Source organism: the organism of the source record quoted next, unplaced genomic scaffold, assembly GCF_019419815.1.
Source record: "Pyrus x bretschneideri cultivar Hongxiangsu unplaced genomic scaffold, Pyrus_bretschneideri_v1 Contig45, whole genome shotgun sequence".
Taxonomy (NCBI): Eukaryota; Viridiplantae; Streptophyta; class Magnoliopsida; order Rosales; family Rosaceae; genus Pyrus; species Pyrus x bretschneideri.
In genome coordinates, this window is record NW_025999779.1 from 3,187,648 (window position 1) to 3,209,921 (window position 22,274).

Genomic DNA, 22,274 nt, shown 5'->3' on the forward strand with positions numbered 1-22,274 from the left:
TTGAAAGTCTTATTCACACTATTGAAAATCGGGGTCATGAATAATCTCCTAACCTAATTAAGTATGCAATCTTTATTAAGTAATATTATAAGACCTTCCGCAATAAGCAAGACAATTAAGTTTGATTCGAATTGTATAAGAATCAAACTCTTGCACATTGCGGAAAATAAGTTTATGGGACTGATTTCAATTCTTGAGTTCTATGAGAGTAAAGCTTGGAGATTATAAGAGGCTTTTATCCAAAATGGTCTTTGAAATTAGTATAACTCTTCACTTTGGTCTCTGAAATTTGAAATTAATAGAAGTGATCACTAAGATTGTCCACCATCAATTATTTTGATTATTCTGTGAAAAATCTTCATTAAATAAGGATAAAATGACAAAAATACTCAAATTTTGTCAAATCATTTTGGTCTATTGTTTATTAAATTAACAATATTTTTCTCATTTAAGTCCTTATTTAACAAAGTTTTTTAACAGAATTTTCACAGAATGACCAAAATAATTGCTGACGGACAATATATATGTGTGTGTGTGAATCAAACTCACCTTAAACAATTGTAAAATGCCTACGTACAACACACACCAATAAACAACTCATGCTAATGCATGCATACCTGAATGATTGTCATTATCTTTTTTCTTAATCAAGATCAGTTACGTATATCATGAAGGGTACCTAAGATTCGTTGTACAACCAAATAAATGAGTTTTATAAGGGAATTGAGAGACCAATAAATCATGCATAGGGGGCCTAATGGAAACAAATTATTGGAGATTAGCTTAAGATGGGAGAGTACACTATATATAATCACTAAATAACCCCATTTGTTCTTGGATGTTGGAACTTGAATTAAGCCTTGCTCTTCGCCCCAAAAACCATTTAAAAAAAAAAGAATTAGTTAATGGTTTCGTTACGTAATTCATCATTTTAAAGATTGAAAAGATTAACAGAAATATTTCAATTTTACCTGATTAATCATCGTGTAATTCATTAGTGTTTGAAGTTAAACTCAAAATGTATCGTGTCTAATATGAATCTGAAATTCACCTCCTGCAGCTAAGCCACCCCATGATAATTACTCAAAAACTATTCGGGTGGCTGTAGCAATCACAGAAGGTAAGACTAAGACCTACTATCACTCTATCAGCAAACCCATGTGAGTGGGAACGTGTGGATTAATAGGCGCGTGAGGGTAAAAACATTTATAAATTTCTATTAGCCAATTTAGGCATTGCTTTTGTCTGTTGCTCACTTCCCTCCCTCCACTGACAAATACAAAGAAATGGAGAGAAAGAGTCTCACTCACTTGGGAAGTGGGCACACAGAAGCAGCTACTGCAGAAGCTACCAAACCCTCCCAATGCTACTGCTGCAACTCTAAACCAAGCAAGCTCTAGGGTTTTCTGCCATTTCCAAAGCCTCTTTCTTTTTTCTTTTCTTTTTTCTTGTCTTTTGCCAAACATCTGCTAATTAGTACTATCCAACCTGAGGAATATTTGCAAGCCACCCTAGTCAGAGGCAGAGATCTTTGTGGTAAGGCCAAATGTCAAGGTTTTTTCTTTTTATTTGAACGACATTCTAATCTAATCTAAACTACGAAGAGGAGGAGGATTCTAACGGTATTTTGATGTCATGGTTTTCGTTGCAAAACCTTTCCCATTTGATACTATCCTTTCAACTTGAGTCTACTCTTATTTTTTACCTTCTGGTGAAAATGTGTTGTCTTTTCTGGGTTTTTAGAGCTTGTTTTAGTCTATGAATTTCTGGGTTCTGTTGCTTTCTTATGGAAAATGTGTCAACTTTTCTGGGGTTTATTTTTGGGTTAATTGTTTTTTCTGGGTTTAAAGAGCTTGTTTTAGACAGTTAATTTATGGGTTTTGTTGCTTTTAGTTTGTTCTTATGTTATGTTATATTTTTGGTTTAATTTAAATGTTGGGAACTTGTGCTTTTAAATGAAAATGTGGGTTGGTGGTATTTGAACTGAAAGTCTCTTACTTTGCAAGGCAATTTCTGAAGAGTTGCTGGAGAAGAAGAGCTAAAGTTTCTTCCTTTTCATGTTTGTTCTTTCAGATTTTTTGTTCCACCGCAAAATATTTTATTTTTCCCTATTTTGCTAAGCAGGAAGCTCTATTCCCATAGTCTCTCTTTTGAGTTTTTCCTGTTTCTATTTTTTTCTGTAGATCTGTTGTGCGAATCTGGGGTTCACAGATCTATGGGTTTCATTAATATATTGGTTCTGTAATTTACTATAATTTAAGAACGCTTTTGATTGCATTTTATTGCATTGCTGCATTTCCAAGAATATTATGTCATAGTTTTTAATTTGCAGCTAAATTTTAAGAGAGTGGATTTTCATCAAAGAACAGAAATGGGGTTCATTTGTGCTTCCGCTGGGTTCAGTATGCCCACACTTAAATCAATTATTACCGAAAGATCCTCCTTTTGTCATGAGCACTGATGCAAATTAAAAATTAAGCCACGGCAATCGCACGTGGTTATTGTTGTCATTTTCTAACTCCTGCTGGTCCCTTGTGGCTTAAATCATTTTTTGGAATGTAGTTTAAAGGTGGGAAAGGGAGAAAGGGAAATTAAAAGGTTAGCTTGTTTAATGAGACTCGATGAATCTTGCAGCTGCAGCCTTCTTTCTTAAATATATATTGAATATTTAGTGGGATTGGTTGGTAGTAGTGGTGTTAGCTTACTGTGGGATTTCTTTGAAGGCAGGTGTTGTTTGTTTGTTTGTTTGTTTGTTTGTTAGTTTTTGTACTTTATATGGATCTAAGGTAGCCATCTTTAGTGAGCCATTTTTCTTGTGTTTTTTGTGTGCATATATATATGGTAATCTCTTTGAAGTTTCTTTATCTCAGCCAAAGATCGTTTCTCCGAACTGCTTTCAGGGATTTGAAAGGGAGATCGAATTAGGATAACACAATCAGCACTTATAACAAGTAGATGTTGAAGATGCAGACACCAAAAGCAAAGTAAGATCAACATTTATTTGCTTCTTTTATAAGAATATTAACTTTGTTTAATTTTTTAGTGTTGTTTGCTTAACAATAATCACTCTTAGACTTCAAATTTTCTGTGTTCGTTATGGGAAAATTTTGACATATTGGGTAAGTAATGGTGATACAATTAGCTGAGAAAGCAAAATAGGACTGGTGTTCTAAATGATACTTGTCATCGAAAATCATATGCTTCAAATTATATGTAACTATCTAGAATAAAGTAAAAGGAAAGCAATAAACAGCTTGAGAAATATTTTACTTTGAGTTTTTAACAAAGTTTATAAACCTCATCTAAACTTAACTGAGTATGAATTCGGATTCAGATTTATATCTATCCATGCGGAATTTGTGTTATATGCCAGTATCATCAGATTTGAAATGCTGATTTGTAAGTTATAATTTTGTAAAATACTTCTCTCTTTTCTGCTTAAATTATTATCGCACTGTATCTGAAAGTAAGTTAGACAAATCAAAGAAGGTATTGCTTTGGTAAATGGTTGTTTGCAGTATATCCTCCAGATATGGGTGAATCCATTTGTAGCAAAGTTGTATCCGCATCTATCTTTTTTTCTGTGTTTCGTGTTCTTGATGCAACAATTTGTGAAACTTATCTTTACTTTGAGTACTTTGATGCATGTCTTCTGATATTTAACTTCCTTTTTGTATTGATAGCAGAATTGGCTCTTTGGAAGTGCCTCAAAGAAGATCTCCAGTAAAGCCTCGAACTACCAAGACGCCTGGATCAGAGCCGGTTTCTGTATCCTCTCCAAATAGGGCGACTAAGACCCTGAAAAACAGAAGTCCAAAAGTCAATGAGCGCATGTCACCACGAAGCCCTGTACCTGAGGTATTCCATGATAACTTATGTCTTTAAGAGTTGCGACTAGAAGGTTATCTAGTGTGGTTTCTTATCATTCAATTCGAAACGATTGTAGTTTCTCATTTACTTCCCTTTTCCCTGGTTTTGAGCTTCAGAAGAAGCAACCGAAAAGAGTGTCAGAATTGGAAACACAACTTGCTCAACTCCAAGAGGATCTGAAGAAGACAAAGGACCAGTTAAACACAACTGAGTCACTGAAGAGACGATCCCAGCAGGAGGCTGAAGAAGCGAAGAACCAGATATTAGCCATGTCTGCAAAGCTTGAAGAATCCCAGCAGCAACTGATGGAACTTTCTACTTCTGAAGATGCTCGTCTTCAAGAGCTTCGTGAACTGTCTCAGGATCGGGATAGAGCATGGGAGTCTGAACTTGAGGCTGTTCAAAAGCAGCGGTCAATGGATTCTGCTGCCCTGGCCTCTGCCATGAATGAAATTCAGAAGCTAAAGGGTCAGCTCGAAAGGGTAGCCGAGTCTGAGGACACTCAAAACAGGCATGCAGAGTTGGCATATGCTGAGATCCAGACCTTGAGAAAGGAACTTTCCGAAACTTTTTCCCTGGTTGAGAAATTGAAAGCTGAGCTCAATGAATGCAAAGAATCCGAATCCCGGGCAGTAGAAGTTATACAAAGCACTCATATGCAATTGGAAGCGGCAAATGCAACCATAGAAATGCTCAAATTGGACGGGATCAAAGCCACAGAGTCTTGCAACTCCTTATCGTTGGAGTTGGAGCAATCCAATGCTCGTGTTAAATCACTGGAGGGTCTTGTGAGCAAACTTCAAGCAGAACTGATTAATAGGAAAGGCAATCATTCGGTAAACTCTACAGACAATGTAAAACTTGTTAAGGAAGATGAAAATGAAGAAAGAAAACAGTTACAAGCAGAGCTGAATTCTTTGAAATCCGAAGTGGGTCAGTTGAGATCTGCATTGGATGCAGCTGAGGTCAGGTACCAGGAAGAATACATTCAGAGCACATTGCAGATTCGGAATGCGTACGAGGAAGTTGACAGTGCAAAATCTGAAGCGTCCGAGAGGGAAGCTGAACTGACAGCAGAACTGAAAAAAGCGAAGGATCATATTGAAGACTTGAAAGCACAGCTAATGGATAAGGAAACTGAAATTCAGAGTGTATCAAAGAAAAATGATGGGGTGGCCTTGAACGTTGAGAAAAATTTATCAACTGAAGACGAATCTGAACTTAAATTGGAGCTAAAGAAGTCAGAGACTGTAATGGTAGAGTTGAAGGCAAGTTTGTTGGATAAGGAAACAGAATTGCAGAACATAGCTGAGGAGAATGAAATGCTCAAGATGGAACTAAAAAACAAGGAAATCGAGAGGAATAAAGTTTATGATGAGGCTGTTTTTTCGGAGGAAGCTGCAAGGGCTGCAGAGGGAGAGGCTTTGGTGAAACTTGGCTATGCGACTGAGGAAGCAGATAAAAGTACCAGGAGAGCCGTACTGGTGACTGAGCAGCTGGATGCAGCACAGGCTGCAAATTCTGAACTGGAGGCTGAGTTAAGGAAGTTAAAGGTGCAGGCGGATCAGTGGAGGAAGGCCGCTGAGGCAGCTGCTGCCATGCTTTCAACTGGAAACAATGGGAACCTTGTTGAGAGAACAGGTTCTCTTGACAGCAACAACTACAATCCTATGAATTCACCTTATTCAGAAGACATGGATGATGACTCGCCGAAGAAGAAAAATGGGAATATGTTAAAGAAGATCGGCGTGTTATGGAAGAAAGGCCAAAAGTAGTCAGAATTATGTGACAAGTTGCTTATCGTCGCTTGCTATTATTTTGTTGGATTCAGTATGTTCTGTTGTAATCTTGACAGGTATTTTGGAGGGTGCTAGGCTGCTAGCACCCGAGTTTCGTGTGGAGTTAAAGACCGACATTTGCAGACTGTATAGGTATGTGGAAACTGGTGAACTTTGAAGAGTCCTTTCTCACATGATGTATCGCTATGAAAGACTTGGATTAATGTTGTATTTTACTTTGAGCCTTTCCATTTTATGTTAATTAAATCAGTTTCAGTATTGGATCAATGCAGTTTGCATTATGTTAATGTTGTGCTAAATGCATCCAGTCCTTTGTGCCGAACTGACCTTCCGGATTCAAGCCCGGGCACTGTCCATTTTCCAGACGAAAGAGTTCAAAATGCTCATGCATCTGCTTGCCTTTGCGCAAAGTTTTCGCCTTTTCAAGTTAGAAAGACGAAAGAAAGCAGGTGGTGGATTGTCTTGGCGAATGTCATTTTTTTTAACTCATTTCGTTTCGGGTTCAATCATTACTCATTCGTTTTGGGTTCCAATCATTCTCCTCTTAGTGTAATTTAAAATTAGAGTAGTAATATCGCTTGTAATAAAAAAATTTAAAAGAAAATTTTGAAAGGGAAAACAATAGTAGCATTGTGGGTTAGCTGAAAGGGAAAACATTAGTGGCATTGTGGGTTAGCTGAAAGGGAAAACAATGGTAGCATTGTGGGTTAGCTCAAATATAAAAAGCAAGTGCTTCTCTCAGCAATCATGGATGCCAAAAGATAAAACTTACGAAAAGTATTTGTTTAACATGAAGTATTGTTCTCTCACTAATCATGGATATCAAAGGGCCCTAGCATGCATAAATGATTATTATCTGTACTAAAAGCAAACTAAACGCAAAATATTTGGATGTGTTTTGAGTCTTGGATTGAAAGTGAAGTTATGCTAAAGATAGGATTCAATTGAGAAATTATAAGCACACGCAATTTTTACATTTTTAAACGGTTTTTTTTTTTAATTTTTCGATATCATATTGAATGAATTAGATTGAATGACGGAGGAAAAATAGTGTGTTCATATTCCATTCATATACTTTTTGTGAATCTCTTTTCTTCTCGATGTAAGGAATTTTATTCCAAAAGCATCATACTTTTTTTTTTGTTTTTGTTTTTTTGTGGCAAACTCCAAAAGTATCATACTTTATCAAATGTTAACCAAAGCAATTTTGGGGCCTATACTGATAGAGAATGAACTTTAGTAACTGCTGATTTTCAATAGGGTAGAGAGTGAATATCACCATCAGTCAACAGTAATGAGCAAAAATATTTTCAATTATTTACCGAGTATTTTTTGGGCGAATAAAAAAAACAACATGCCAAGTGAAAGAAAACCTCTTTACTATTTAAGCACCAATGTCAAATCATGACCGTCAAAAATCAAGAACAGTAGAATCTCAATAATTTAATGCATGTTAAATTAATAACCTCAATTAAATAATATTTTGCAACTTGAAAAATAATGTGCTAAATTAATAGTTCGTTAAATTTATAAGATAATATATTATATATAAAAAAAAACCTCATATAAGTCCCATATAATATATAAACTAATAATATGTATCATAATTCTTATGATTTGACTACGAGGCTTTTCTAAAATATGAGTCAATCATTCCTTTGTCTATCGAGTCATTGAGCATATTCTTGGATAACTCCCCGGCCATCCACGCTTGGTTGTTGGTTTTATACTCATAAAATTCATACCATGCAAGTTTAACATTCTTGAAACACCGCGGTTTAGCATACTTCCCAAATAATCCATAAAGGAGTTACAACAAATAACAACTGTTAGTTTAAGTTCATGAAAATCACTTTACCAGAACGCTAGACCTGACAATATTTATGTTCTTTGTAGACTTCTTTTCTCATTGATGGCCAACGTGTAGCTCATAGTTGTTGTCTGGACAGACATATCCTTAAAGTGTCATCTCTTCTTGTCGGTATACAATTAAGGACTAGGAGCGGTCATTGATGGTGGTAGTCATTCATTCTCGTTTGGTGATCTGTCATCTAGATTCGTTAGGCTAACTTATAAGTTCAATGTCTAGATCTTATCATCTTTTAGTGGGCTTTTTCAAGGCCCATCTGGTATGCCCAAAACAATTGTATATTATTTAATGAGTCTAAGGGACCCCTGCAACTGTATATGGCGTATAATTCAAACAATCAAATTAGGGTGTGAAATATTCTAACGGTCGAATTTTATGAGAGAAGAGAGAGAGAGAGAAGGCAGGGGAAATGCAGTAGACTTAACGTAATATAGAATAAGGGTACACGAAAAACCATTTAATTGGCAACTCAAATGCGTTCTTCTTGTTGATATATGCACCAAACAAACAATTTCAATGCAAAGACCTACAGAACAATCCTATGCAACAAGACCACTTTCAATGCTACCTGCCCTAATCTCGGCTTGTTCTCCCTTCAGCACAGGTGATCCTCTTGAATTATCAACAAACCCACACGCGTTGCAAAGGTTCGTTACAAGAAAATGCTACTCTTTTAAATAAACACCATCTCTGTGTCTATGTTCATGGCTCCAACTTGTTTGCTCAAGCCACTAACCTGATCTTCGAGATGAGATTTTTCCGACTGCTTGAAATCACTTGGTTCCTATGTTGCATCACCCAATTTATCAGAAAGGGGGTTGTCAGCATTACATGTGGAACTTGTATCAAAAATAGTAGGAGACCCGCCATTAATAGGAGTGACTTTTGCTGCCTTCCCATGGGAATGAACCTTCAATTGTGGGCTCACTTTATCTTTTGAGAAAGTAGGGCTGCCCCTTAACTCTACAACACAGTTTTCTTGCTCATTAATGTCAGTACCATGTTCTTCAGTTCCAACTTTCTCATCCTTCAAGTGATTTTCTCTGCCAGATTTATGAGGCCCTTGACTTGGAACTTTAGGAGATATGCTGTTCCTTGAAGGACGAAGGACCTTTGCAGCACTGGATGCTTGCTGGAGTGGTACTGGAGACTTAGGTTTCGTGCTAAAGGACGTTTTTTGAGCATCAGTGGTCTTATTCCCCAATTTAGATACATTTCTAACAGGTAAAAGTTTTCCCACCTTTCCCTTGTTTTGTCCCGCACTCAGGATAACACTTCGCACCCCACTTTTAGGCAAGCCACTACGTACAACAGGATGAGGCTGCATACTTCCCTTTGGGGAGGACACCGTTGTTTTCGCCTGCATAAAGTAAAACACCAGGCGGTTATTTTTTGAGGGGACCAGGTGGTTATTTAAAAGAGAAACAAAAGAAAAATAACAAGGTGATTTTGCTAACATTAGTTTCGTCACATTCACAAAAATGCTACTTTGAAGTTATTTAGCCTAGGCCTTCCGGTAACAGCATAGTTTATCTTATTCAACTTAGGAGACTAGAGATAATAATTTCCCATATAGAACACAAGAATCAAGAGGCAAGGAAAAACGAACCCCATCAAAGAAGCCAATTTTGGGTGATGGCAATCGTAGTCCGGAAGGTTTTGAAGCTGGAGGAAGTCCACTATTTTCGGTTGAAGCTTTCACATCACACTGACGAAGCAACCCAGTCACCTGAGTCTCATTTCCAATTGAGCTTTGATCATAAATATGGTTTTTCAAATCTAGAATATCTGGTGTATCACCACCTACGGAGCCGCTTTTGGACGATCTTGTGTCAAGGCTAGCTCTTGGACTGTATGACATTTTTTCTAAAGTTGAAAATGACGACGATGACTCTGAGGACCATGAGTGAGCAGGGGATGTGCTAGTAACCAGCTTTGTCCCAGGCACCTTGTTAGTTGACAGAAGAGATTTTCCAGATTGACATTTATTTCTTGGCTCAATTCGTGATGGTGTTTTGCTGGTAGAACCGGAGGAAGGGGGATTGGCAGTCCTGGAATCAGTTTTTCTCTTGGAGTTGCAGGGACCAATGTTGTTAGAAGTACTGCCAGAACTATCAAATGAGGAAGGAGCTCCTTCTCTCTTGGTTCCGGGTGAAGTATCCAAAAAGGAAGATCTAGCTAATGGTCCAGGCCCAGGTAGAACTCGTGAACTTAAGGGTATTTTTGGCAATGGAGCCCCTCTACCTGCAATGGTCAAACTAGGATTAGAGAATGATAACTTTATACCACAAGCATAAACACTTCGGCCTTCAAGGAGAAAAAAAGAAGAAATATAATCAAACAGAAGTTCTTGTTACCAGTTGCACTTTTGACATTATCCTTTTCCCTTTGGATAAGTTTGCTACCCAGAGAAGCCCTCTTGGTTAAAGGTTTTGGGCTAGGTATAGGCTTCCCTATTACCTTTGTTCGCTTCAAAAGAGATGTAGATGTGTCTCCACGTGCAGAATCAGACTTCATTTAGAGAACATAAGTGATGTGTCAATTAAGGATATCAAGACCAGATCTCTTTTTAATACTGTTTAAATGACTAAATCAGCATAGAGAAGAAATATGATCTCTGTAATGTTGAATTCAAATAGCATTAATAGCTTCATAGTTGGTTGAATTGTCGTTATACTATGACAAACAGATTCATTTCCCAGTCGTATTTGTTCCAGAACTAACTGCTTGTATTATAAACAGTGAGTAATTTTGATGGTATAGCATAATTGGTATTGATATCTATGTTTGTTTCACATGCCTGTGATACGTCTGGACATGTAGATGCCTTTTTCACTTTCCCTGGTTTTTGCACACTGACAGTTGGCTTCTTAGAAGCAAATCTAGGCATCACCTGAAATTCACAACATTATCTCAGATATTCTTGTGATCGTATCAGTGAAACTGAAGCTTGCACGCATTAACTCGGCATACCTTGTTTTGAGAAACAACATTGATCCCCTTCGAAGCTGAAAAATGACTAGACCTGGTTAGTTTGGAAAATAAGTTACCAAGAAAATTGGCTGGTATGAGAAGTGTGAAGGCAGTGGTACCACAAAGGTTTCAACATAGTTTCTAAGTTCCCTCAACAAGGGTATTATTTATATATATATAACACCAACATTACTTCTCTAGAGAGAGAGAGAGAGAGAGAGTATAGTAAAGAATCGGTTAAATTCCCTCTATCCCTTCAACTTCCAATTTATGTCTAAGTGCTTCAAAATAGGGAGAAAAAGGAAGAAACAAGTAAATCTGTGGCCCTAATTCCATTTCTGCTTCCAATCCTTGTCATCAAGCACAAATTTGCGAGCACCTAAACCAGGCTAATCCACACACTTTTTTGTTTCATACAGAATACAAGGTATAGAAGTATACTTACTGCCCCTATTATTGGTTTCTGTTACTCCCGAACCATCTTTCATACTTTCATTCACTGCTTTGGATGCTTTACTGGATTTCTGGATTGAAGCTCTCACATCTTCAAACAAATTGGCCTCACTACTTTCTAGTGTCAAAGTATCACTTCCTAATGTGGAGATGGAATCGGTGGATCTGTGAATTTCCTCTTGAATTCCGGGTAACATCTTTTTTCCAGTCTTATCTCCGTCAATCATGCAAGACAGCTCCTCAGGATCCAGAACACCTGAATCCACAAAATTTATATCACCCGCTATGAATTGGAATGTGCAAGATGGAAATAACCTGAATCACATTGACTGAAAACCTTCTGACAATAAAATCTACACACAAGCGTACCTGCACTGGTGAAAAAGGCTCTATCCCAAGCTAAACTCTTGCGAAGATTGCACTTGCCACTTTTCTTTGTCATTTCAGGTTCCAGTGATTCATAAGGTTCAGTTACTTGCTTGGTTAGCTCAAAGTTTTCAGGCACATCCTCTAATTTGTTAGCAGTCATACCCTCAAACAATTGAAAACTTCTGTTTTCCTGGTCTTCTGCATACCACATTGCGAAAGATTAGTTAAAATGCGAAACCAACCAGAGTAATTTTTCTCATTCACTAGCGAAGGCAGAAATATAGAAATTATAAAATTACACAAGAGTAATTTTTCTCTCATTCCTCCACACTCAGCCCGTGCATAACATAAGGTGTCGCCGTGCTAGGAAATCGAATTCCTTGCTTCCCTCACACAAAATTAAGATTTCATTTTCTAATTTACCACCTAATATTGTGCTCGAGAACAATTTCCCACTTTCCCCCTGTAGATAACAATGAAATATGCCTTGGTGATACTCTAACCTAATCAGCTATCGAGAAGCCCTGAATTTGCATATCGAACGAACGTAAAGTGTCAAAAAATTCAATGTACTTTCAAACAACAAAGGAATCAATTCAACCATTCCGAGCATTGCACGAACAAGATCATTCAGCTTCAAAGAAAACCTCAAATTCCTACAAAAATTGAAAATAAATCTAAAAAAATCCTAAAAAATGGTGAAATTGAAGGGGACCTGAAGTTGAAAACATGTTGTCTCCAGCAAACGAATTGAGGAGCGAATCGTCCTCAGCCGAGACGTCGATGAGGCTGAGCCGCCTCGATTGGGTGGAATCGGTCCTCTTGTTCGCCGACTCGGACTCGTACATCTCGGGCGAAATCGAATAGGATTGGATCGGGGTTGCTGCAGTGATGGAAAAAGCACAGTCGTTCTGTGGAGAAGGTGAAACGAAATATTTTGAACAGCGAAGAAGCGGCGGTTCAAAATTGTAATTATTTAATTAAATAAAAAAAATGGGGAGCGTCTTGTGTGGACTTTGCTCTGACCGGATTAACGGTGTTTTGCTTATTGCATGGGCACACCAGAACATGGGCCCCCATATTGATCAAAAAGTAGGTGATAGGCCTACATAAGGCCCATCTCTCATTTGAGATTTTCTATTGTATTATGAGCATAAGATATTCTAAATGTTGAATGTTTATTTAAAAAGACAGAGTTAAAATCTAACAGTTAAAAATCGGAATATTTTGCCGCTTAATATTATGATTTAGTGATATTCCTTTTATTTGTGAAACGTATCATGTTTGAATCTTGCCAAGGACGAATCTGAATCACATTATTACTAGTCTATTGTGAGGCTATGTCAACCCCCTCCCCTTTAGCGTAAATAACATCATTTGTTTAAAAAAAAATGGGTCATTTACTTTCATACTCCATTGTAGCTTAGAATATTTGCTTCCATCCTAACCTCCCTACGTATTTTATCAACATTTAAAAATTGAAAAAATAAAATTCGAAAAAACAAACAATATTCTTTTTTCTTATCACCAACAAAATTCTACGTAAAAATTTTAAACGTAAGTAAGGCGATAGAAGAAGCACATCTGCTTTACCGAATGTTTTTCTCAATTATACCCGTGTTGACCAATTTGAAAGATGATGATTATGGTCTAAAGAAAGTAAAGAAGAGTTTCTCTCAAGCATTGATCAAATATCCGTACCCACATTTCGAGCAATTTTTTAGTGTGACCGTTATTACACTGTAGCGGTCTTTTACTAATTCACTTGCTATAACATGGACGTACGGATGGTTGATCTCATATTTTCTTCAATTTGTTCTTTATAAACTATTTTACTCTTGCATTGGAAAAATAATTAAAAAGTGGAAGACAAATAGATGACACTGCTTGCTTGGATTGGAAAAAGCTAAGAATAAGGGAAAGCTGGAATGAGATCAACTCACCTCAATCAATCAATCTAGCACTTGGTTTTTCAGATCCAGAAATACAAATTGTAATGTGTGAGCCCCGTATATTTTGGGGGTTGTCTTCAATGGTTCGCGAATAAACGGTAAAGATTGACGAAAATTTCCATAAAGTCAATCTTCATCGTTCATTTCCCGGCCTATTGAAGAAAAATTGTATGTTTTGATTCCTATGCGTTAGTAAACATAACAGAGAAAAAAATCGAAAATCAGGATTATAATAAATCCCGTAATTACACATTCCAAGCAAGTAAACATGACACGAACAAGTACTTAGAAATTTGAAGAGCGGACGCATACCCAAACCTTGAAAAAATAGAATCAACAGAAAATCGAGGGAGATGAAATTTGCTCAGGAGACAGGTTTAGCTTCACTTGTGTTGTATAAAAGGTTCAAATCTACTCTGATGGTGGAAATGAGAATCTGAGACACTGCTCGAAAATATGTCAGACACAGCAAGAGAACCTATCCTAATTGTACCAGATAGTTACATTATGAAGTTCTGAAAGCCGATTACGAAATACGCTACATGGATATACACATATTTATTTAGCCTTCGTCCTATCAATTTCGATAAAAATACCGAGTCAACTACAAATTCATATGGTTTCTTGCTTGAAAGTTTCGTTAAAGAAAAACAGAACAGTAACTTCATTCTTGAGCTTTTACCTGAACAAAATGTATCACTTAGTTGCATTGCGTCCAGGTGCTGTTGCACATTTTCTGCCACGCTTTTTCGCATTGGTTGAAGAAGCAGCTTTACTTGGTTTAGACGGCAGGTACTTGAGGCTGTAACCGACAAGTGAAGGTCCAAAAGTACTGTATTTCCCTGTGCTGCTGAAAGCTGTTTCAGCATCAGAACGTTTCTCGAAAACCACTGTGGCCCGGCGGTTATTCCTCATCACTTCAGTCAAAGGCCCATAGCGGCTAAATATTTTCTTCAGGTTTTTCTCTGAAGGGACGGACTCCAAATCTGAAAATTTCAAGATCAGAGCTGTCCGAGAGAGATATTCATCACAACTCTCACTTGAGACAAGAGCTGGCTTCACTGTTTCTGACTCAATATCTCCACCAGCAATTTTCTGTTCAGAATCCAAATTGGGATCCGACTCAAGACTTGCTTGCTGTTCATCAGTAGAGGTCTCTATATCACTTGGAGCTCCAGGCACTAACCCTTCATTTTCATTTCGACTCTTGAGTGATGATTGCTCAGGAGGAATTTCGTGTGACTTGGATTTTTCAGTAATGCTGGAGCTCATTGATTTCTTCCCACTCCTGATTGATTTCTTAACCAGCTTACCACCAAACATTTGTTCCAGAGACATTTGATCCTCCTTTGGATTGGAATGGTCCAAGCATATAGTATTCCTAAATTCCTGGAAGCAAGTAATCATGGAACTCAAGAAGCTGTATCCATTCATGGGATCTATAGCCGCCAAGCAGACCTGAGACAGCATCTTATCAGGAGATGGGTACTCACTTCCTTTGCCTTTATCCTCAACTTCAACTGCTCCAGATGTTGCACTGTAATTCTTCAGTATTGAGCTCAATCCACTTAGTTGGCTTGCAACCCTGCGTATCCTATCTCCAACTTTAAAAGTCTGTTTATTTTGTATAGAATTACTATCAGCCCCTGTCAACGACTCAATTTTCCGTTGCTTTACTGCCGAGTCATCAGATGTAGCATCAGCTGCCTTTCGTTTCTTACTGGAAGATTGTGAAATCAGTTTACTGCCCACTTTCCCTTCCAATCCTTTCTCACTCACTGGAGTAGACAAATACTTCTCAGCCACTACATCTGGTATACTTCTCTCTTTTTTACTCGGGCGCATACTATCTCCAGACATGTTCTTGCGCTTCTGCGGTAAGTTATCTTTACTTTTTGATTGCGGCCCCAAATCCTCATCCTTAATTACTGGAAGTGCATTTTCACTTGCTTCAGCACACTGCTTCTCTCCCAATAGTAATATGTCAGCATCAGTCAGCAACCCACCAAGTATATTGAACTCTGGCAGTGGAGGACAACCCTTCCAGCAATTGAAGGCTGATAATTGGGCCCTTGATGTCACAAGTTCTAGTCTGTCAACTTTTCTATATGGAAACTGAGCCAACTTCTTTACAAACCTAATGAGTTTCACAGGTTCAAAAGAAGCAGCACTTAAAGACTTGTCGCCACCATCTCTTCTACTTGCTTCTTCACTGATTCCAGCATTTTCAATTATCTGAGTTTTGAGTTTTTCATATACTTCTTTGGATATGCAAGAACAGCTCAGCCCTAATTCTACCCGCCTTGAGACTTCATCCAAAGCACAACCAATTGCATTGTGGAATTCTTCCATGTTGCTTTGTTTCTCCATTTGTGAAAAGTTCTCAAAGAAGGGCTTAATCCGCATTGCTTCATTCCAAGCAAATGTATTATCCCAATAATACGCTATTAGGTAAGTGCCTCTTTTAAAATACTTCTTTGCCTTCACTGATGCAGCTGAAGGATCACAGATCTGCCCAGGCCACCAGGGATGACTCCTTACCTTTCCCCATACTAGATCACAATCACGGAATTCTAGTTCTGTGGAAGCAGACTTTCCATTTCTATCACTTGACACATTCCCATCTGAGGAAGTAGATTTTCCATTTTCAGTATTCTGCCGAACCGCATTCTCTGAAACATCACGGGTCAATTTGTTCTCACTTGTCTGTGCTTCCACATTAACTTCCATGGGCTGATTTTCTAGTCCATCACAGGTTTCCATCTTAGACTGCGTGCTTACATTCAGGTCTTTTTTATCCAAAGACTCACTATGATCAACAACTTTCACTTCCATAGCCGGGGTGCCTTTTGTTGTTTGTCCAACAGTTTCCAAATACTCAATGTCACCATTGCCACGCATAGAACTGGAAGCATCAAGACTCTGGTCTTCAACTTGGCCCTGCTCCACCTTTTGATCATTTCTATTTCAGCAGGAGCCATATCAGCTACTCGAACAACGTCCTCTTCTTTCTCATCTATCATGATGTCATCCCTTCCATGAACTGCCACATTCTGCTTCGCCTTAACACTCACCAAATCTCCATCCTCAGAACCCACAACTTCATCTTTTGTCCATTCCCCTAAAGTCGCATCCTCCCCTCTACCCCTTCTGGTTTCAAGGTTCCTCAAACCATCCTCAGATTTCAAAACCAACCCATTAACATTTTCCCCAACCACACCCCCAGCACCAAATTGCGGTCCCTCCAAGCCCTCTCTACCTTCCCAGCCATTAACCGCCACCTCTGACGAAACAATGCTCCCTTTCCCCTCAACATCCCCATCTAACAGTCCTAATTTCAATTCAGAATCATCACCTCCATCCACCACTTCACCTTTCTCCTCTACACCCCCATTCACTCCACCTCCCACACAAGCCATTTCATTCACTTCGCCCACCACTCCCAGCGCCGGCTCAGAGCGGTGAACCCCGTCACTCGGGTCAGCCAAAACGACGTCGGCGTTCAGGTCCATACAGTCAGGTATAGTCAAACGTATACAACCCTAGAAAGCAGAATAGAAATTATGCTACAACATTCAGGAAACCCTAACTGTGCAGAATATAGAAACCCTAGAGATGCAGAGAGGACGATGGAAGTAGCAAGACGTACCTTCCGGGTTGGCTCGGCCGGTTCGATTGCTTCGGCTTTCAGCTCCTTCAATGTGTCAAATATTTTGAGGGCTCCCTTTCAGAACTACAGGGAATAACAGAGGATTTCCGTTTCAAATCGATGACACGAGGAAGGCCCAGAGATCTTAGAGTGCACGTGGTAGAAATCGGCGGCTGTTATATTTTTGTGCGCATATCTTTCTTTACCCGTCTTTTCCTTTTTTATTTGTTTTAATTCAATTTTTTTTCTTTGACCAAAACAAAACATAATTATTTGAAAATTTTTATTTGAATTGATATAATTTTTTCTACTCCATTTAAACTATACATAATTATCATCTTGTACGAGACAAAATTAATAATAAAAAATAAATTTATAAATAAATTCACATTTAATATTCAAACCCTCATCACTACGTAATTTTTTACTACGTTATATTCAGACAAAGGCTTAATAAACTGGCTAAGGGCTAGTTTAGTATTGATGTGCTTTTAAAAAACCAGCTTCTCGACTCAAAAAAAAAAAAAATGCTTCTGTTGTGATATGAGAATCAGCTGTAAAATAAAGTTGTTAAGTGTTTGGAAAATCTTTTTTTTTTTGTAGAAGTGCTTTTAATTAAAAAAAAAAGTGTCTAAGTGATTGGTAAACTTTTATATAAATTTCTTTGAATATGTTAAATGACTAAAAATGATATAGTATTTAATGAGATATAATAATTGTCAAAAACAATAATGTAGGGGCAAAGATTGTAATTTTGTAGAACATGTGGGGTATTTCCCATTTGGAAATTTCATGAAAGATTAATATGCTTTGAAAAAAAAAAAAAAGTAATTTTTTAGAAGCATGGTAGACCTCAACTTCTGCTTTTCTACTTACATTGACAGCATTGTTTAAAAATAATTTTTTTTTTTGTTTTGTTTTACCAAACACATTTAATGTTCCAAAATTTTTAATAAGCTTTTTTAAACACCATAATCCCAAACCAACCCTAAGGCTCGCTAAATTGGCTAAAATTAGCATTTTGTTCCCTGGATGAGTTTTGAGATTTAGAACCGTCAGTAATGATTTAAATCAAGTGCATTATAGTCACATACTTTTAATTATCTGATGAGGTTAAAATTTTGTGTGGACCAATTCCTTGATTAGTTAGAAATCACAATGATATCGAAGTGTGTTGGAGAAGCCTTACAAAGTGGATAAATCACAATAACATGGTGAACTCAAACTCAAATGTATGAGAACACTAGTGAGTGTGTTGGAGAAGTCAAAATAAATGGAAGAGGATAGTTTAGAGAGGACGGCTTGTTTGACATGGTTAGGCAAAGCAACTTGAGATTTATTGAGAGCTACACTGGAGAGGGTGATGAAGACTCCATCAAAAGCAATTGTAGCATAGAGAGAATGGCCAAGCAAAGAATGTTTTGATTTTGGTTTTTTTATTCTTCAAGTGGATATAAAAGACAAATTTACATATTCAACTAGGTTTGTGGGGACAGTTTAGGTAGTAAATTTGAGTTTAAAGAGATATTGATAATCTAACGAAAAATAATGTGGGTGTAAGAGTAAGCTGGATGTAGAACGAATTTGCACGGATTCAAATAAAATTCTCTAATTATTTTTAGGTTAAGTCCAAATGACTACTTATTGGAGTGATTTTACATGGATTCTAATATTTTAGAACATTTTAAATAATTAACTCAAGTTTTGAGAAGTGGACAATTATTAGGTTCACTAGGTGTGTTTTTGTTTGCCACTCTCGAAGTGTCAGTCACGCTCACCATCCTACTTATTATCATTGGGTGCATTTAAATTTTAAGATTAGTATGTATCTACAGATCTCGAAATTTAAACTTATCCAACCCCGTGATAAATAAAGTGATAAAGAACAATATTCGTCACTTAAGTGATGATGTGGACAATAAGTTGGTCATGCAGTTCCACATACAAAATCTTCTCTATTTAACAAGATATTGCTGCCACTCAGCACTATGATCTGATGGTATTCCTCTTCACTTGTAAGTGAGAGGCCTTGGGTTCGAATCTCGTAGACAGCGAATTCGATACTAAATTAGGTTGTTCATTTTGTGGCTTAACCAAATTCCCCTCCCTTTTTTGTAAATATAACGTTGTACTAAAAAAAATCAAGATATTGCCTTCTACTTCAAACAACATCAGAGAGTGCAAAAGACATAGATACTAGTGGAGAAGGTTATTTGGTTTTAAGATTGAGGCTTGACCCACAAAAGGATGTTGATTTTGTTCCATTACCAGTACAACTTCTCCGTGAGTATATTGCTTATGCAAGAAAAATTGTGTGTTCCTAGGTGAATTTCACGACCTTCTGCAACTCTTGTGCATCCATTTTCTCTTGCAAGAGTTATCAAATGCTTCAGTTTTTATACTCTCAATTTTCAACTTTGGGTGAACCACGATTTCAAAGCCTACAGCTACAAAAATCTTACTTAAAATCGAGAGACCACGCTATGTCACTAATAACAGCAAGACAATTAGAGAGTCTGGCGAGGTTGATCGATGCTCGGCCAAGGCTGGATTTTAGAGAAGAAATAACAGCCCAGGATGCAATGGTTAGTTCTTATTTTTCTATCTAACAAATCTATTCAGTTTCCTTTTCCTCTTCTATCTAGCAATAATGTGGTTCAAATTTTCTTTTGGCAAGAATTGAATCTAGACCTCTCACTTACAAGTGGAAGAATACCGCTAGACCGTAGTACTGAGTGGCACAAGAGAAGTACTATTTGTGCTGACGTTAGGAAGAAAAGCACTACTGGACTAAGAGGAAAGTAGTCACTAGTTGGTGCTCAATGTTAAGAGAAATACAATGCACCTAAACCACCATATTAGATTCTAGCTTAGCTGTTAAGCTTAGGATGATTAGTGATTAGTTATACATTATGCTGAACTAGGCATATATTGTTGGGATATGATATTTATGTATAAATACCTTGTGTAATGATCTGTTGAGTTAATGAAAATCACAATCTTATTTTAGTCACTCTCTACAATTCTCTCTCTCTCTATAACTGAATCTCTATCTAGATTCTTAGTTTCTACATGGTATCATCACCATTGTCCAACCGACTACGATCCAACGCTTCCCTCTTCTTCTTGAAATGCGTTTCTTAAATTTTCTCATCTCCCAAACAGGTCGTTGATTCTCTAACTTCTTCTCCTCTTCTCTCAATTAAGCAAATCTTGATATGTCGACTGTTGTGAACTCTTCGAATTCTACTTTTCTGCTGATTCCTCCATCTCCGCCAAACCCTATTTTTCCAGTGCATCTCCCTCACAGTGAGATCTCTAATCCTCCGATCATGTTGATTTAATCAATTTCCATTGCAAATATAGCTGGAATGGTTTCGACGAAGCTCAATCGTCAGAACTACATCACTTGGTGCAGTCTTTTCATCCTTGTACTGAAACAATTCAAGCTTCTTGGACTCATCAATGGAGAGGATCTCTGTCCTCCTGAATTTGTTCATAATTCCACTAGAGCTCGTGTTCTTAACAAATCTTTTGAGACCTGGTGTGAGCGTGGTCAAATCTGATGATTTGGATTAACTTTACACTCTCTCAAAATCTTCTTCCTATGATTATTGGAATGAATGACTCTCGATCTCTCTGGCAATCTCTTGAGCTGCGTTTCTCTGGTGCTTCACGCATACATGTTCATAGTCTTCGATCGAAGATCCAAACGATTTAGAAAGGTGACTCTTCCATGATTGATTTTCTCAATTTGATCAAAGATATCTCTGATAAACTTGCTGCTACTGGTAAACCACATTCTAAATCCAATCTTGTAACATACATTATATCTAGACTTTCTAATGAATATGAGTCTTTTGTTGACTTTATTGAGATTTACAATGAATTTGTGACTGCTGATAAACTTCATGGTCTCCTATTGAGCAAAGAGATCTCGCTCCAAAAATGCAAAGTCAGAGTTTCTTCTTCATCTTCTACACCATTTCATGCCTACGTTGTTCGATCCAACAATTCTAGTGAAAATTCTAACAAAGGCAATTCTCGTGGTCGTTTCCAAAACCGAAATCAGTATAATCAGAATCGTAATTTTGGGGAAATAAACCTAACAACTACAAAAACACCTCAGGTGGCTTTCTTGGTGCTGGTCTTTCTCGACAAAATTTTGATCAATTTTCCTTCCCTAGTCGTTCTGTCCAATGTCAGCCATGTATATAATATGGTTATTGGGCTCCTACATGCAATCATCTCTCTCAATTTTCATCAAACTCAGCTTATGGTCAAGTTTTCTCCTCGGCACCTCCTACTTCAATGTCTGCCATGACCTCTCATGCACTTCCTAGATATTGGCTCACTAATAGCGGTGCTTCTTATCATGTCACACCTGATCCATCCACTCTCAACTATACCATTCTTTATTCTGGCATTGATCAACTCTTTGTTGGTGATGGAAAAGGTAAGTGCATTTCTCATATTGGTTATGCTCTTATTTGTACAAATAATGCTACCTTTAGACTGAATGATGTACTTTTAGTTCCTAAGGCATCACATAACTTGTTATTTGTTTACAAGCTTGTATATGACAATTGGTGTTCTCTGACATTTAATCCTTTTGGATTCTATGTCAAGGACCTAAGAACTAGGAAGATGCTTTTCCAGGGCTCTAGTGGAGGAGGATTATACTCCTTCTACTGGAATGCTTCAAATGGTGTTTATGGGATTGCAATCTCACCAACAACGTTGATGATTGCCAAGGCTGATATACATATATGGCATAGAAGGTTTGGATATCCTTATGGTGGTGTTTTACATACTATTGTGAATAAAAATCATCTCCCTGTAATTGTTATCGTTAATAAATTATTAATTTGTACTGCTTGTCAATTAAGGAAGACCTCTAGGTTACAATTTTCATCTTTATCTTGTACTTTCACCAGACCATTTTAGTTGCTATATACTGATGTCTAGGGCCCTTCTCCCACACCTTCATGTACTGGTTACAAGTTCTATATTATCACATCCCGGACCTGGCTCCACTCCGTCGTAACACAATATTGTTCGCTTTAGGCCCTGACCACGCCTTCATGGTTTTGTTTCTGGGAACTCACACGAGAACTTCCCAGTGGGTCACCCATCCTGGGAATGCTCTCACTTGAATTTGCTTAACTTCGGAGTTTCGATGGAACCCGAAGCCAGTGAGCTCTCAAAAGGCCTCGTGTTATATGAAGGTGGACATGTACATATAAGACATAGAGGATTCACTCCCCTGGGTGATGTGGGGTCTAACATATATCATAATAGTTGATGATTTCACTACATATAGTTGGCTTTATCCTCTA

General features: G+C 37.6%; 3 protein-coding genes across 12 annotated transcripts; 1 reads left to right on the top strand and 2 right to left on the bottom strand.

Moving 5' to 3' along the window:
* The first annotated feature begins 1,233 nt into the window (after positions 1-1,233).
* On the top strand, positions 1,234-5,936 carry LOC103934412 (interactor of constitutive active ROPs 2, chloroplastic). 9 transcript variants are annotated; one of them, XM_048567689.1, is made up of 4 exons: positions 1,234-1,536; positions 2,857-2,984; positions 3,684-3,858; positions 3,981-5,936. In XM_048567689.1, exons 2-4 carry the CDS (start codon positions 2,956-2,958, stop codon positions 5,643-5,645), a joined length of 1,869 nt encoding a protein of 622 aa, XP_048423646.1. In that variant the 5' UTR covers positions 1,234-1,536; positions 2,857-2,955; the 3' UTR covers positions 5,646-5,936. The 9 variants fall into 9 exon arrangements, with proteins under 9 accessions (XP_048423646.1, XP_048423645.1, XP_048423649.1 ...); XM_048567688.1 differs by having other exon boundaries at positions 2,871-2,984; XM_048567692.1 differs by having other exon boundaries at positions 2,871-2,984; positions 3,687-3,858.
* A 2,045-nt stretch (positions 5,937-7,981) lies between these two features.
* LOC103934400 lies at positions 7,982-12,306 on the bottom strand. Of its 2 annotated transcripts, none has more exons than XM_048567696.1 (8): positions 12,050-12,306; positions 11,335-11,529; positions 10,958-11,221; positions 10,513-10,547; positions 10,340-10,432; positions 9,897-10,050; positions 9,149-9,783; positions 7,982-8,899 (listed from the first exon to the last, which is right to left on the bottom strand). In XM_048567696.1, the coding sequence occupies exons 1-8, from the start codon at positions 12,180-12,182 to the stop codon at positions 8,324-8,326; spliced, it is 2,085 nt and encodes a 694-aa protein (XP_048423653.1). In that variant the 5' UTR covers positions 12,183-12,306; the 3' UTR covers positions 7,982-8,323. The 2 variants fall into 2 exon arrangements, with proteins under 2 accessions (XP_048423653.1, XP_009342421.2); XM_009344146.3 differs by having other exon boundaries at positions 11,335-11,532; positions 12,050-12,305.
* Positions 12,307-13,743: 1,437 nt separating this feature from the next.
* On the bottom strand, positions 13,744-16,474 carry LOC103934392 (PWWP domain-containing protein 5). The gene has a single exon (XM_009344136.3). It carries the CDS (start codon positions 16,185-16,187, stop codon positions 13,983-13,985), a length of 2,205 nt encoding a protein of 734 aa, XP_009342411.2. The 5' UTR covers positions 16,188-16,474; the 3' UTR covers positions 13,744-13,982.
* Between the last annotated feature and the right edge of the window lie 5,800 nt (positions 16,475-22,274).